At 36.6% G+C, this 18408-nt stretch overlaps 1 protein-coding gene across 6 annotated transcripts in view; it reads right to left on the minus strand.

The window, feature by feature from the left end:
* Positions 1-18408, minus strand: part of LOC132261028 (phosphatase and actin regulator 2) — a 72894-nt gene that overhangs the window by 36907 nt on the left and 17579 nt on the right. For 4 of the 6 annotated variants that reach the window (XM_059759526.1, XM_059759524.1, XM_059759523.1 and 1 more), the window contains exons 2-3: positions 17421-17988; positions 1966-2133 (exon numbers count right to left, since the gene is read on the minus strand). In XM_059759526.1, coding sequence (XP_059615509.1) covers positions 1966-2133; positions 17421-17703 — 451 coding nt within the window. In that variant the 5' untranslated portion in view covers positions 17704-17988. The remainder of the gene's footprint in view (positions 1-1965; positions 2134-17420; positions 17989-18408) is intronic. The other 2 variants (XM_059759527.1, XM_059759525.1) reach the window with 1 other exon arrangement.

Consider the following 18408-nt stretch of genomic DNA (forward strand, 5'->3'; position numbering starts at 1 on the left):
GCAATTGCCACACACACAACATTATATGTTACATATATTGTGAAATACACGATCCATGAGATATTTTAATGACTCATTGGCAAAAGAATAAATAAAACACACAATCAGAAGAATATTGAATTAATTCAGCGTCTTCACATTCAAGGAATTTAAATTGCTCTTCAGACTTGCAATCAAACTAATGCTTGCGAGAAAACTGCAATTACTCAGATAATATTGATGTAGCAAAAATGTGAATAAAGACTCCAAGTTTGTACATTCGTCGCTCTCGTCACGTCAGAGATGCGCGCGTTAGAGGCAAAATTTGCCAAAGTGAAGAGAAAAAAATGTCAATGTCACTGAATTATATAGCGAAAAATGATCATCATTCGCGGAGAGAAGCAATAAAGTCTGTAGCTTTTGTATGGCGCAAAAGTCCAAAAGCATTGTGAATAATACCCTGACCTCATCATCCCACTTAATTTCACGTTTCTCCAATCATTTTAATGGTGATGTTAATGAGCAAATAATACACGCAGAAAAGATAATTCTTCTCGCTTAAGTAAATTTTTTTTCCAAAAAATCATCAAAATTTGTTGAAATAAAATTGTGATTTAATATAAAACTGAAATTGAGAGTAATTTGAAAAATACACAAAACATTCACGGGGGTATTTTGACAAAGGTGTCGAGCATGCAAACAATCTGATAACGTTTACCCAGTGAAACATGCTCTTATTAAATATTGATATTACGAGTCATAAAGCCATAATAAACTTTGCATTAATCAACATTCCAAATGCTTATGAAGCTGAATTTATGAATTTCATTGATGCATTTGCTGAATTAAAACCGCACAATTTGCAATGTAAATTCAAATCGTGTCCCTTTTTGGCATCCCTTCCAAGGTGGGACACGAGAGAACCATTTATTACATCAGACACATTCCGTTTAGTCAAATGAGACAAAATAAAATTCTCAGAATGACATGAAGAAAGAATAAAAAACCTCACGATGACAAAGAATTACTGACAAATGGCAAAAAAAAACATTTTCCCCACGTATTATTAGCAGGTGAGAATCTCTCAAAGAATTCAACCTGAGAAAACAACGTGCACTTTTTGTATAGCTGAAGATTTTCCTCTTGCAAATTAATTTCACGAGTATTCTTCTTCTCTGTTGTCTGTTGAGAATCTCATGTATAAAATATCACCAAGAGCATATTAATTTGCTGCGGTTTCATCTATTACACACACCCACTAAAGATCATTTTGTCCGCCTCTTTTCAATATTAATAAATGCTCTGTTATCTCCAGATATTATCCCGAAGCCAATAATTTCACTTCTTCTCAACCGGGAGAAAATTAGTGTTCCTCTTTTTCAAGTGATAAACCACACAGTCTATTCAAAGACCCACACTGGATGGCATTAAACGGTGGAAAATACACTTGAGAAACTGCTGTGATGTTAAGTGGTGTTCTACATGATCCACTTTTGAGGTGAACAGAGTGAGATCCATTAGTATCTGGAGAAAACACACCTAATAAATAGACCACCCATGGAGGCAAGTTTCTATTAACTGGCAATGACACATTGACTTCAACCCCTTCTGTTAAATTTTCACACTTTACTTCTGGCTCAAATCCCTGGTGAAAATGTTATTAGACTAAGTGAAATTCAATTACAAACCATCTTCTTGGTGGAAAATATGTAACATCAGAAACTAGTTTGTGGTGTGTGGGAATGTAAATGATAAGACATCGCGTGAGTGATATGATTGAAAAATTAATAACTTCGCGACAAATTGCAATTTTCTGGCTAAATAAATGATGATCATCGCTGTGGCTCGCGAGTGCACTCGCTTAAGGCAATCGCCCTCGGAAATCTAATACAATTACAACGGGAAAATGAATCTCTCTCACATCCTTCTCTTCACACACAACCATTATACAAATATGAGGCATTTTATCATCCAATTTCAACTCACATTTCGATGTAGCTTCAAATTTTTCACTCTTCTTTTTTCGTCGCCACTTCCATGGTTTGAAAAATCGTCCGAATGCACTAAATTTGCTCTTTCGCTCAATCGGCGGTGTCCTAGTTCCGGAACCTAAACTATTTGTACGCAGTGCAGCGCCGTTGTGTTGTTTTTTCGCTGTAAAGAGACAGAAAAAAGACGAGAAGAAAAATAATTAATGAGAAGAATCATTATGCATTACACTGGGATAATGTTGAATAATAAATCTTGCAGTATTTCAACAATAATGATGTGTATATTAAAAATTTACTATATCCATTAGTGTCTTTAAGCCAAGGGTAAATTCATTAAATTTCTGTCAGCACAAAATAATAATAATTTCAGAGGCATCAAAAATAAACAAGGGTTGCAAAGGGACGTTTAAAAAATGTTGTGTGAAAGACCAACAACATTATTTTGTCTGTTTCGTGACACTTTTATGAGGATACTATGAAAAACTCTGTCAAGAGTTAAATTTAATCTAATTTCAAGGGTTTCACCTTCGCAGACGGTGAAGAAAACTCTCCACAAATAGCCAGGATAACCCTAATGTATTAGAGATAATTGCTTTCAATTCTTTTCATCCCCTCGAAAAATCTGCTTAATAGACTTTCGAAGAGGAGAATTAATTTTTAGACAGAGAAAATGATTAGCTAACCGTCTTGGTAATGATTGTAGATAATTTACCAACCCCTTCGATTCTCAACTTCGTTAAACCACCAATTTGCTTGCACAAAAGTCTTTCACCACAACCAGTAAAAATTTGGGGAAAATCACCCTCAACTCACGAGTGAGCTATAGGAAAATATATATCACTGGAAATTCTTCACGTCTTCACGAATTTTCCTCTTCAACGATAAATTTTCATTGAGTGAGAAAAATATGGAGAAATTGTGAGACGCATGGGAGGAATAAAGAAGGGAGAAAGTCACAAAAAAACGTACACTCGTTTTTCATATGAAGGTATGACATGCTTCAAATTCTCCATATAGATTTCCGGTAGGAAATATAAACACCGTCACAATACATTCGAAGGGAATTTCACAAAAATCTTTCCATAAAAATGCAGCACAGAAGAAGTTATCGAATTGCGACTGATAATATTCAAATGGAAATTGATTGACACATCTCTCAGAGATTCTATAGATCCTCTTTCCCCTTAAAATATTACAAATTCGCAAATTGACAATTTCCTCAATCTTCTAATGGTGGTCACATTCACCATACAAACACCCTCAACATCACACATTCACTTCTCACTTCGGAAGTCGTGGCTCTTCTGCTGCGCCTTTGGGGGTGAAATGTGAAATGCACTTTTGCAGTTGATGTATTCTTGAGCACTTTGTACCAAGTCAATACCAACAGAACTCCTCCACGTCGAACTCCACCCACACGTTTGTCCGATTTTTCACTTTGAGTCACGCAAAGAAAATCAATTATATATTGCCTTCACTGTCAATTCCCATGTGTCACCTTAATTAATTAACCAGATAGACAATATAAACAAAATATTGCCTCCAAATCGTGACTCAAAGCGGTCAATTTCAATGGCCAATGATTCGAGAAATTATTGACATACAACAACAAAAGTAGAATCTTTCCGTTCTCTTTCAGTGGCCTAACAGTATCTGTAGTAAAATGGTTGTCTTTATTGTCTATTGAACTGGATTGCACAGTGTTATATACAACATCAGCGGAATTTCTGCAATAAAAGCTTATATATATGTTTTAAATGGTCATAGCTTTAAATACACTCTCCATGAGAGACGAATATGAATTGAAAAAGAGAGGCAAAATTGTTCAAATTTTCACATAAAACATGAGTAACGCACATTCAAAAAAAAGGCGAACAATTCACCTCTCCAAAGCCTTTTAATGGGAACTTTAGGGAGGATTTTCCGCACAAGACAGGAAGAAAATCCTGAGTAGCCATTTAGCTGCTAAATCAATATTGATATAAGGAGAAAAGTGATGACATTGCATTGATTTTTTTTCCACTTCTAGGAACTTGTCAAGCATGATATGTCGGATACTGAAATGGGAACTTCACCTCTTCTTGACTTTAGCCATTCCTGAGGAATGTTATCCTCCAGCAAAAGGGATTCTTGAGGAATGTGTAACTTTTTTGTACTCAATATACATTTTCTTCCGTGCACTTGCGAAAATTGATTTAAATTATTAATCTCAGTGTAATTCACGTAAAAAGGGGACCGGGAAAAAATTTCACAAGAACAAGTAAAACACGTAAAACTCGGATATATAAAAGCTCTCTGTTCATTTTCGACGAAATTTCCGTGCTAAAAAGCCTAAGAATAAAATCCCATCTTTTTATTATCGCCTCTTTTCTTCTCAGCAATTTGAGCTTTTAACCAAAAAATGATTATCACCTTATTTGGCTGGTCATTTTCCGCACAAATTGGAACATGGAAGCGCCCATATTGTGCGTATGTGTCGTAAAAGTGAGATTTTGATCTATTTTTGCAAACCTTCGCCAGAGTTCTTGCTCTTGACTTCCCGCGAAGAAAGTCAAATGCCAAATAATTAATTTAAATTCTCTCTTTCCCTCTCTCACACACTTTCTCGATGCTATTTCTGTACCAATCTCACCACCCTATTAGAGGCGCCCATTGAAGGTCTCCGCGCGCGCGGGATAATGCGACGAACACGAGGCGCACCTTCATTGTACAGCATTCACAAGATAGAGTCAATCTACTGAGATGTTTTATTGTTATTTTAGATGCGCTCCGCGAGGCATTTTATATAGAGAAACATTTTCCAGTTATAAATAATGACTAGGCCATCATCAGCGGCACCAATGTCATTTTTCATGGTCATCCGATTATTTATGTTACACATATTGTAGAAAGAAGCCAAGTAGGAGAGAGAAACACACACCCGAATCATCAATTCAATATACAAGATAGCCAACCAGCATTTTACAAACAAAACCCAGCAGCAGCCACAGCTCGTCTCGGATGGGAAGAAGTGAATTGTGTATATAGATGAAATCTCCACCGCGATGTTACTAAAATATCACACTTTCCGTGTCGACCAGAAATATCCACCGAGTGGCTACTATATCGATTACTATCGCGAAAAGGAGACAAAAAAGCGCATATCAAACATATGAATCATTTAGCCATCCACTTGTATTATGCATTCCAAAAGCTCTCTTTGACAACACCGCCGAGGACTGACTTTCAGCAACACCCAAATTCCACCATCCAGCTCAATCTCAAATCCTTCAAACATTTACACAGTTCGCCTTAATTTCCTGTCTTCAGCTCAATTTCCATCTGCCTGCTTATGCGAAGCAACAGATTCCACCCTCCTCATTCGGGGGACACTTTGCCACGATGACAAGAGACAATTGAGAGAAGCAAAATAGGTACAAGAAGCCAATGGAGGAAAATGCGAGGCATCAGTGTTCATAATGTGGGAGAAAATAGCTTTTTCGCCACCTCTTCACTCACCTTCTCCCTCTCACTCTCTCCGCCAATGACTCTGTATCTCACTTTGGCCCGCAGAGGCCAAAGTATGAGGAAAAGTTCGCACAGAGTGTGCAGAACAATTTGTTATGATTGAAGTTGGAATATTGGCACTGTGTCAAATTTGCTTGAACCATTATGAATTTATCTCCATTCATAAATCGTCAAGTTCATGAAATTTATTTCATTTCCAAGATTATTGCGTGAGATTGAATGGTTTTTCGGATAACAATGGACTAATACAGAAGCATTTCATGCACCATTTAACTCATACCAAAGTGAGATGTGCCACTCCAGAAGCAGCTGTCTCTCTCTCCATTTGAATCAATCTCCTCTTGTTTGCCTCCAATCCATCCATAACCATCGGAAATTATTGCCAGAGGAATTTCTCATTGCTTATTTACAAGCAGCAAAAACCCTCGAATATATGTACATATTGAGCACAAGAGATGAAAATCAATTGTCATTAATTTTAAATTCAACATTTTGATACACATGCAAACACTGATGGTGGAATTCCATGGAAGGAAACTGATGGAAATCCTCCTTATTTCTCCCCCTCAAACATCCCAATTGTATACATAAAACCGACTGGAATTGTATAGCATGAGATATTTGAGAGACAGAACTGTTGAATGAGTATCGAAAAAAAAAATTCACATCACTCAAAAGTGCAATGATACACGCAATTTTTCCCAACTTATTTTCCGCACACGCCCAGAGGGCATCACAGATCATACAATTGTGCAAGAAATCATATCTCTTTCACATCGAATAAATCATAGAGTGAAAATATAGGAATTAAAGTGCGCTTCAATTGCAAAAGGTGATCAAATATGCAGACAAGTAAGAAAGAAAGAAAGAAAAAACCGTACATGAACCATTTTTATTTACGACTCTCAACTTTCTTATTCTCGCGCATAGATTTTTTCCCATCATATATATCCACCCAACTTCCCATTCGATGGAATTTTTCACTTAAAAACTTTTACGACTTCATTCATCGTCTTCAAAGTACGTATTTTGCTTCATATTTCACTCCCTTTGCGCGCCTCCTACATTGGAAATGTAATACACATTTCGGTGTTTGTTACGCCTTCTCATGAGAGCATGAGGATGACTGTATCTATATAGTCAGTTTGTTTGGTGAAGAACTCGCGCGAAATGGTCAAAATTGTTCTCATACTTTCCCCCCTAACAGCATGGGAAAATTCTCATAGTCGGCACCAATGTTTCCCCATTTTCCATTATATTCAAAACAGCAGTAATGGAAAAAGATGCCATGGATATGTTCTTTTCACTATACAGCATGGAGAAAAGCAATAATAATTGCATCTCTACAATGTGATTATTAGTATCAGAAATTTAAAATTCAAACGATGAAGAATATATTCACACAAAATCGTGGGTCGCGTCAAATAAACCCCATTATGCAATTTGCAATCAACCAAAGGAGTAACAAAACACCGATGTTGTCCACAAATCACATCTCCACTTCACTCACACTCACTCTGTGCAATTTTATAAGCCACATTTACATGTAATTGATTGCTATTGACTCACACCTCAAATCACCATTCGTACACACAATTCTCTCTCTCTCTCTCTAAGCACCCCACATTATTTACATGCCAATATATAATTGTGACGATATGTTTAAATATTGGCACACGCAGCAAATACAAGAAAAGTCAACCAATTGTGCCAATGAGCATAAAATGCTCCAGTCAGGCGGGAATTCGCCACTATTTTCCCACCTGAATTTCACAGAACCAGAGCACAATTCAGGAGGGGATGGGAGAATGTTGGGAATTTGAGGACAACCTCCGTATTTCTCTCCCACAACATGTTCATTGGCCACAAAAAAGAGGCGAAGTGGGTCGATTGAATTGCCATTATGTACAGGTCACTTATCACGGGTGGAGTGTTTGGAGATTCCATCGAGAATTTGTGCCCAGAAATACCGAATACAAGTCACAAGCAGAGTTGAAAAATTCAGAATGCACCAATTAGATAAGATAGGAGAAGCGGAAGTCCAAATTATAGGTCACTGGAGACGTAAATAAATATGGATATCTTTTGTGTGCTTTACCAATATTTCCTTCTTCATGTCAATTCTCATCGAAACTGTGCGACTTTTAGATAAATTTGATAAATTTCACTGTCTCTTTTTCATATAGATTTTTTCTATGAATAGATCTATAAAAATAAAAAAAATTACATTCTCCAACTTGTGATCTAGAGTTAAACATAACAAAGATAGAATATTGAGGAAGTGGAAAAAGTCTAATAAAAAGATACGCCAACAATTACTCACTTGGCACTTTGCCAAATGAAATGATTCTTTCAATATCGCACAATTATTATGAGAGGAAATTAATAATAGAGAAAAATTTCTTCCGCAAATTGCCATTCATTGGGAATCAAATGAAAAACTCGGAAGTTGCTATTTTACAATGTTTTTAAATACCTCACAACAGTGCCATTGAAGAGAAAATCAATTTTCTCTTATTATAACTAAATCAATCTTCCCTTAATTAGCCAACTTGCTCCGCACAGGAGTCTTTAAAGTGGGGGATGGTGGTGAATGGCCCTCATTTGAAGGGTGGAAGTGTTCTGAAATAGAACTGTCCTCGTCAATTTGCAAGGCCTTTACATCAACCCTCTGTTGTAGAAGTGGAAAAGCCGCGATTTATCCACTGCAATTTCAATGGTTGATGATCACCATGGAAACCCGCTGCGAAGAGAGAGAGAAAACTGTCTTTTCGCAAACATTTCCCCAAATACGCTCTCCTGGAAAACTCACTCACTCTCTCGCAATCTCCACTCTCGGTCTGTCTCTCGGAATTCCAAGTTGAAATGGGCTCGTGGACACGGAAGATATTGGCTACAGAAGGAAAATTAGAGCAAGAATTCAAGATAAACATGATGGATAAGATTACTCTTGTGGAATAATTGTAACAAACCCAGAAGAGAAGCCACCTTTTGTACATACAATGCAGTTGAAATGTTCGACAAAGTCACAATTGATTCACAGATAGTTCTTCTGTCTCTCTGAAACTCTGAAAAGCCACGAAGATTATCCATCTTCATATGTGTATATTGTGAAAACATGACGAACTGTTGATTCACATTTCCCATGTATATGAAATGTCTTCATTTTGCCACAAATCCCATTTGAAAATGTGCCAGAGAGTCACTCTTAATTGTGGTTAGAAGCAATTTATTACAAAATGTATCGCACATCTTTAAACAAATTGCATTCATTTTGCCATCAAGTGCAATTAATGAATGGAAAGGGAGAATTGTGTTCTTGCACACACCATTACAAAAGAGAGTTGGCCGTTTTTCACCAGATGCCACAGCTTAAATTGATGATTTACTCAATTCATGCCTTTCACTGACTAATCATTACTCATCTCTCATCATTTTAATAGAACTCCTTGGCTCTATAGAGGAATAAAGAAGAAGTGAAAAGATCGTGAAAAACTCCAGAAATGTGCACATCCGCGGAATTTAATATTTCTCCTCATTAAGCCACTTTAATATCTCCTCATGATGAATACTGACTCGGAATTAAATTGTACAGAATGCAATAAGATTATGCAGAATTAAGTGGATTGTGTTGAGTACTGAATGATTAAAGGAATCACTTGAATTAGCATTTCATTGCTGAAAATTAAATATCAATTTGCATAACATATGGAAGAATTTTAACCAACAAAATAAACGAAAAATATTTGTTGCTTTACATGCGAGGCAATTAAGTAACATAAAACGGTAATAATATAGGAAGAATCTCGTGTAAACTATCACTTAAATCCACATGGTTTCAGAGAATTCTCTGTGCACAGAGTCATCAAGTGCAGAGATGCGTCAAAAACAATCATGAAAATAAAAATCTGAGAATATTCCTAACACAATAATATAAACGCATCTTCGAACTCACGTGTTAAAGATAATAAAATCATCAAATTTAGTGAGAAAATTCAATTGATAGTCAGAGAAACTTTTTTCTCACTGTCTCACAGAATTCCCACTATTATGAAATTTCAAATAAAATTTCGAATCTCACCAAGAGACTTGTATTGAACATTTTTACGGGATTTTTCCTCTCAGTTTTGCAAACTCAAGGAGAAGATTTTCAACTTTGTTTTGTATTTATTTGTACACTGAACTGTTACACGCAAATGAAATGCGTTAATTATGCGCGGCTCTCGATTTGCATAAGTTTTTTTCTTCTTCTTCTAGTATTTTGTGCAAGTAAAGTTGCGTATAAGAATTTCATAAGAGGAACAAAGTAGATAAATATAGAGGAAAGAAAAGAGAGTATGTAATGAGTATCTTTCGTTATCGTTCTCCTTGTTGAGTGGAGAAACGGTCTATTTGCAACATCAAACACCCAATACAGTAATTAATAGCGATCTTTGATAAATAATTTATTTTATCTCCTCTCCCTCGTGACCCAACCATATTAACAGCAATCATAAATTGTTTGCTTGAGTATTTGTGGAATTTATGACACCAGTCATGAAGAAAAATTCTAAATTCTTTCTTTTTCCGCCAAGACGCGCTCATATCGCCAAGTGAAAGAGGGAAAAGATCACCACTGTGCATGATAAATGGCATGGAAATTAAGTGTGGAATTCTTCTCAAAAGTGACTCCATAAGGTTATTCTCTTTTTTTTTCGCCGTGTCACGATTTGTGAGCATAGAAATTCACCATATAACACATAAATAATCACACCCAAATATCATTCTCGACAGATATCAATTCAAAATCTCTGCCTCTCACGCGACAAATTAGATTAAAAACACAACGCGTGGATATTTATTCAAGAAAAGGAATCTCAATAAAGATGATGTATGCATTGTCATGTGGGTGGAAAATTTATTGTTATTACACACACTCCTCCTCATCGCCATCTCTCTCACTTCTTCTGGATCCACACAACACTCGAGGCTGGGCGAAAAAATTCAATAAAGTCAAGATTGAGTGAGATGTTAGGAACTCCTAAATTAAAATAAACTCTATCATTGAGATACCCCCAAAATATTTTGGATGGCGTCCAAGAAAGTGCGCGGGAAATGCTGCCTTTTCATCCTATACTCTTCTAGCACACTGGGAATAACACCATCCACAGTGCAGAGGCATGTGGGAAGTTCACTGGTGAGAAATTCCTATGTCTCACCATCCTGGTTGAGTTCACTTTATGAATGGATGAGCGCCAAGGCGCACAAATTAACTCTACGCGCGTGGATTCTGCTGACTTTGCAGTTTTTCAGTTAGAAAAACATACATTTTGTACGGAAAAAAATAGCATACGTTTTCCTCCACTTGGAAAGTTACCAGCAGAAATTAGAATCAAATAGTGAATTCCAATCGTTTCTAGCGACTTATTGAGATTATTTTGGTCAGAAGGGCCAGGAAAAGAATAGCTCAAGTGCAGTTGCAAGTGGCGAAAATGGAGGAAAAGACACTTTTTGGCTCATGGCCAAGGAAAGTCGTCCACATTGTAATATTATTCATGCTGCGACTGCGACAATGAAACACACACCCTCTTGAGAATTAAATTTACAATTCATTGAGCCACTTATAGCTAAGCAAATGAAATTCCAATTTTCCACCAATCTCTTTTATTACATACAATTTTACTTTCATTCCGCCATCCGGTCTCGTGAAAATTTGCATCAATGAGAGTGATTTAACGGAAAAAAACACCGCATGCATGAAAATGCCATTAATATTGATAGATCGGCGAAGAAACACTGCTCGGCGGTCAATTTGGAGCATAATGAAAAGGCGTCTCTCTCTCTCTCGTGCATGAATAAATTAATTAAATATCAGGTGTTTCCTCTCCGTCTACAAGTCCGTATCGTGTTCATCAAATTGGACATCTTTTCCATCTTTTTGGCCTGACTTTTTTTTTCCACCATCCAGAGACAGAAGAGACAGTCTTCTGCTGAACCTCCTAATCGCCACCACTCATTCGCACACACGAGAGTGCAAAACTTTCATTTTCTACACTCAAGTGTTATTGACACCGCACAAGCAACAAATATCCAACAGAAAATTATGTGAAAATGAAGTTAGCCAGACATCAATTGGTTTTTCATCTTATTCTATTTCCATTTTATTTTACTTTGCTGGACTAATTGAAGTGAAAACTTCATAATTGCGTTGGAAGAAAAATGAAAATCAATCACATTTAGTCTTTCTTTCCCATCCAATTCATTTTCCCTCAAAGTTTCACTCAGATGAGGAAAAGACGTGCGCCCATGGAAGAAAATATATATCCATGAGTTCACATTGTGTGTGAAAAAAAAGCTCTAGAGATGCAATTAATTATTTCTCATTTCTTATATGACCCATCCGAGCGTCTCAAGTGTGCTTCGCAGCACAATTTCTGCAAGTGGCTGATTGAATAGAGTTGATTTGTTCGACCGTGATTGATGCGAATAAGAGAGAGAGAAGAAAAAAACTCTAATAGCCAACCAAGATCAAATGCAATAATATCGACAAATATGACCCCAATGAATTTTGCAATATTAAGTAACATTTCACAAAAGCTCTCTTTCCCATTTTCCATATAATACTCAAAGTTGGACTGCTTGGAATTTGTTGCGTTGTTGTTCTGAATAACTGGAATTCAAACATAAACAAGAATACTTGTATTTTGCCTCGTGAAACCCATAAACTAGACACTTGGAGGACTGAAAATGTCTATGAGCAACTTTTACTATATCACCCAAGAGAGATACGCGAAAAAGACACACAATTTTATTGCTCTCTTCCGAGGGGTTTCTCACACTTTACCATCTTGGGCAATCTTCTCCTCCTAGACACACGTGTGTAACTTAAACGTTTCGAAATAAATCATTACACAAATATATTTACAGCATTTGTGAACACAGGAAATAAAAGGCTCTCATCTCTATTCTCAGGAAAAAAATTTATATCTCTTATCGCACGCAATAAAAATCCCAATGAAAATTAAAAAAGAATGACACCCACAAGACTCCTGATTTAAATAAAGAATAAAACTGTGACATTCAAATCATCATCTTAAGACAAGATTCCTTTGAAATTGCTCGTTTCCGTAACAACCAAATGTATTCAGTGCCGTTTCTTGTGATTCGCCCCTGAGCAATTTTCCATCATCATGGGCACTTGTACCCGAAAAATCCTCTTGCATTTGCCGAAGAGTGGCAATAAGATGGCATACATGAGCAGAGAAGCTACTGAAGGGTATGTTGTTTTGGATTTATTGAGGACTGAAATAAAATTCTCTCTCACTCTCTACATAGGCATCATATTCGAGCGCCACAACTTGTTCTCTCTCCCTCTCTTTTGCCCCTGAATTTTCTCCACTGTGTATTTTTTTTTCATCATCATATATAATTCTCAAACTCTCCTTTGTCTTGGTTTCACAAAATCCATCTCAAGCGCCTGTGAGAAAATATACGAAAAACCTGTTCCACTCTAGACTTATTATTTTCTTCTTTTTGGCATTTTACACACTCCCTTGCCGAGGCTCTCTCTCTCTCTCTCTGCCATCAGCCAAGATCATATAAAGACATGCGATCAAAATGTTTTGTTTACATCAGCCAACAGACATCAGAATATCAAAGAATTTCGACATATTTTTTTCCACAGAGAAAAAAAATGGAAGAAATAAAATCTTCAACTCTTCTCTTTGGAATGAAAATCATACACATTACAAATGATTTTTAATTACAACACACTGAGTGATATTCACAGTTACGATTAAGAGCCAGCTAATTGATACATATTCTTTTCGATTCCACTTCACAAGAAGCAAGAGAATAATGATAAAAATAAAATATTACAGATGAAAAGAAAAGAAAAAAAACATGAGTAGAAAACAGTGAGTTATTGATCGGAAACACTCCCCGTTGTTATGTTAAAAAGCAGTTGCAATTTTTTGCAAAACTTCTTCTTTCTCTCTAAAAAAAAAAAAAAAAAATCTCTTCCTGATACAACCGTAAGTATTCATCCAATATTCAGGTAATTTCACGCACTAAATAATAATTGCAATTTAATAGGGAATTTGCCTATTAAACCCATTGTACGCAGTCATCGACATTCGACGGCGCTGTTTATTTTGCTAATAAATTTCAAAATTGGATGTTTATATGTGGAAGGAGAACTTCACGTGAGCATATAAACACAAGAAGCATGAATGGAAGGTAGGCAAAGGTACAGATCGTTGCTGAATTATACAACAAACATGAGATACATTATATTGTTAATTATTTTGGTATTGATATTGGTCGTCATTTCAATTGAATTCGAATACTCTTAGTCTATATGTACTTAAGAGCTCACAGTCTATCTATTTCAATTAGCAATTATCAGCAAATTCATTTGTAATTATTATCAATTCAAATTTCATGCTTCTCTTCTGAGGAGAACTTTAAAGGCAAAATCACCATAAATTTAAGCAAATTCATTGCTTTATTGTCGCACAATTTTATTCGGATTTATTGTGTAAAATATTCCGAATTTAAATATTTTGCATCCAAACATGCATGAAAATTTGATTAATATTGAAAAATATACTAAAATATAAAAGTATATTGCGATTGTCGTGATCAATCTCGACGGCAGTAACTCAATTTCAGTATAAACAATATGAACCAATGTGAGAAGCTGAAACACGATACTGGGTGATTTTAATTAAAAGCTAATAGGAATTGGAGGAGAGGAAATCTCATCTATTTCCATCTAATTTTACACGACTCTGGCCTGTATGAATTATTGATTTTCCTCCCCTTCTGCAACCCTTTCGCCACCATTGATTCCCCACTGAGTCAGTTGCAGGAGTGGGAAAAACCGCATAAATTCTGTCTTCCTTGTTTCCACTCCAAACATACAAATTGATGCATACATAACTGTTCGACACAAGTTGCAGAGAATCATTGAAAGGTGGAAATGAAGAAAAGTTATGAAGAGACGCATAAATAGAAGTGTTTGTTCAGCACCTTGAAGTGCAAAAAGGTATGAAAAAAAGCACCAGATTTCCTTATCTCGCTGTCTTTCAACACTGCCATTATCTTTCATGTTGATATTTTGATATCACATTTCAAAGAGTGTAAAAAAAACACGTCTTCACCTTTATATTGCAACTTCATCGTGTGCTTTGAGAATCAGTGGAGTGATGAGATTTTTCTGCACAAACTCTTCTTCTTCATCCATTGGCATATTGCACATTTATGTACATATATATGCACCAATGTAGCCTTGAATTGCAGCAACATCAATTTGCATTTTGTGCGACATGAATGAAAAATTGAACATGAGGAAAATCTCCTTGAACAATAAAATTCTCTTCATGTTCCAAACTCCTTCATTGAGATTTTATATGCCAACGACAATGAAGGTACTCTGCTTCTCCTCTCATTCAAACTTCCCTGGCCGTGTTCAGACATTTGCAGATGAGCGCGCGCGATGCTCAAGCCAACAATAGCTCTATAATACATGCTTTTTTGCAAATTGAAGCAATACATACAATATTGAAGCTTGAAGGAAAAAAAAGAGCCGATTTAAAATAGAGAGAAACTCACAAGAGTACAACTTTTCATTTCTCAATTTGCAGCGCTAAGCTTTTTTCCACCTCTTTTCTTCCTCCTCTTGTCACAATTTGATGAATCTTCAATGATTTTCCATGGTCTCTCTGCGCTATTGTGTCTGATCCTCCTCATCCGCACCCTTTTACAGACTCTCTCCTGACTGTTTGCAATTCATATTAATACCCTTGAATGCAGGTGTGAATAGTCAAAAGGAAGAGGAATGCCATTAATCACTGCAGCATTTCATTTACCAATCCGCCAAAGATGTTTTATCACTCTCAGTTGAAAAATGTCTTTGAACAACAAAGTGAGGTTCTCCTCTCACGGTATTTATAGAAAAAAGAAGAGACATGCATGCACAATTGTTTTCCTCCTCTCCAAACCCAACTTCACAATCTTATTACTCACTCTACCATATCTCCAGATATATTTGTCGTGTGCAATCTTGCACAATAACTCATTCATTTCCGTGTAGGTAATAATTAGAATTTCAATTACCAACGATGAATCTGCAATACGGACTGTGACTATTAAGGCATTACCTGTTGCCATTTCAGGATAAGACAAGACAAGGACAAAATTTCAGTCTTAGTTCCAATATGTGAGAAAAGTTTCATAATAGACAAGTTTTTTTTTCTGTGAAATCTCATGATTTCACGTCATAATTTCATACACTTCACCCGTGTTATTTCCTCCCCGTTTTTCTTCTTTAAGCACGTGAAACGATAACATCACGAACAGCATATTTTGGATTTCTTGCATCAAAACACTCTTCCTGAGGAATTCTGTCATGGAAAATTTCACAAATAATCCCATCATCTTCGCAGGAAGAATATTTAGCATGTGTAGAAGGTGAAGAAACATAGAGAAACTTGTAGTATAATTTATGATTGATTCCCTGTATTCTCACAGGAATGTGCCTCTATTGTAACCCATAATTATTTCACCTGGTTTCACATCTTGCCATCAGCAGCCCGAGCGCATATTCTCTCCAATACCTCAGCATATAGTGTCAAAAAAAATCGTATACAGATTACAGAACAACATACCAGAGGATGATCGTATTAAAAGTTAGGTAGATTACGCATTTTGAGATGAAATGTACAAAACACATACGAAAGTAAGAATATGGTGAGAGCCACGCCGAGGGAATAGTGCGGTATTTATTTTTACCAACCCACATCATCTGAAGAGAAGAGAAAAAGAAGCGACGAAAACCCATAGTTAGGCTTCTCTCTTCTTCCTATATTGGCTCAAGTCAAATATTGTCTAAGAGACTCTTTCTCCTATATTCGGTGCTTTTCTCCCGCTGTTACCTTTCTTCCATTCTCACCTCCTCTCCCTTCGACACCTCATAGTTGTATATGCAGGCATCAAGCATCTTCTTTTTTCTTATATGGAACAAACATTCCATGCGTCAGTTAAAATGTCGGGGAGAATTGAATTTGAATTTTACAAAGCAATTTGTGGAGTGAATTTTTGAGGTTTTGAGGAGTGGCAATTTCCTAGCCAAAATACCCAAGGCAAATGGTAGACACATTTTAGCGTATACGCTTTTATTTACTATTCCATAATGCTCACACAGTGTCAATGACCCCAAAAGAAATCCGGTCAATTGAACACTCAACATAGCTTTCTCACCCACTTTGTCGTCGATACTTTTCAGGTCATCTCACAGGATGATAATTTCTCACATTCATAGAATAACATTCGAATTTCCCAGTCATCATCAAAGTCCAGAGTTCAGTGACCTAGACCAGAGATTTAATTTACAATTGAAATCGAACAAAATCCCCAGGTGAGCCTCACAAAGAGAGAGAAATTCTCTCAGATGCCTGTTGTTGTATAAATTCAATAAAACATTGCCCATCCCAAAAACCGGAGTAAATTACAGTGATTCAACAGAAAGATTCTCTCTCTCTCTGTGCGCAAATAATTTTCTTGGAATCATTATTATAAACACTTTGTCGTAAGAGGAGGAATTATAGTGATTTGCAAATAAATGCACAGCTATGAAAACAGCCTCTATTTGGTGTATTTTTTTTTAGACAAATTCCTATCTTTTGACACCCATTGAAGGGTGAAAAAAATCAAACAATATTTGCAGATTGATTAAAAATCAATACATTTTGCACTCACGTAACAAATATGCTTTCTCCTACATTATTTCAACACTATCCAGTGAATTTTCCTAAGCGGAAAATTCTCCAAAGGCTCGATATTACATTCTTTCCACAACCATTATAGCGAAATCTCGTCAATTTTGCAACGAGAAACACAAACACACAGACACATGAGGAGGAATTCTTGCAAAAGATGTGCACATAAGTTATGTGGTCGTACCTATAACCGTGTTCGCTGCCACCTCTTTGGCCGCCGCTGCCGCCGCCGCGGGTCCGCAATGCAAAATATCCGACAGCGAAAGTGACGACGCGATCAATTGGCGCTTCTCCTCGAAGTTCAAATAATCGAGCGAATTGCTGCGCTGTGGCGTGACAATTGCCACGGATTTTTGCATCACAACAATATTATTGGCACCACTATTGTTGCCACCGCCAATACATGGACCACTGCCACCCACATTTGGCGATGGCTGCTGCGGAACCATTTGGCTCCGCATCGACATGATCGTCTCACGCTGAATTTAACGCACTTTCTTCGCAAATCCCAAATTCTTCACTATCGCCGCGCACTTTCCTCTAATTGAACACACACAAAAAAATTGATAATCAATACAGCACACACGCACTCCTTCGCACAATCCTCAACGATGGGCCATTGTGGCCAAAACAATCTCCCAGAAATTGCTTGTTTGTATCAAAATATGCACATTTCATTTTGGGAATCACTATTATTGGCACTCAAAATACCCCACTTTGGCTCTCTCTCACTGCAATCTCTACAAAATACTCTGAAATAGCATTTCCATATTATTAATTTTGCCAATATATAGAAGTCCAAAACGCCCAGTGTTTGTGCCTTTTTCCATCCTCCAGTGTTGCAAAACCTATTTTTGGCCAGATTTATTTGCCCACCCGCCTCAATGTGTAGCCAGAATAACTGACTCACGGGTGATTACCAACGGAATTTCCACCCGAAAATTATCCATTTACGACGTTTATTGGCGTTCAGCCAATAAATTATTTATTTTTTTGCACACTCAAAGCATTCTTTCTCTACATATTAATACGGAAAAAAGAGCCTCTTAATTGACTGGTTTTGGGTAGCGCTTCATGAAGCCCAAATATTCCACAACTGTGTTTTCGATAACAAAATTCTTTCCCTCTATAATTTCATCACTATACATACATATCTTCATGAATAATTGAAA

The sequence above is a fragment of the Phlebotomus argentipes genome, unplaced genomic scaffold (assembly GCF_947086385.1).
Source record: "Phlebotomus argentipes unplaced genomic scaffold, Phlebotomus argentipes genome assembly scaffold_18, whole genome shotgun sequence".
NCBI classification, from domain to species: domain Eukaryota; kingdom Metazoa; phylum Arthropoda; class Insecta; order Diptera; family Psychodidae; genus Phlebotomus; species Phlebotomus argentipes.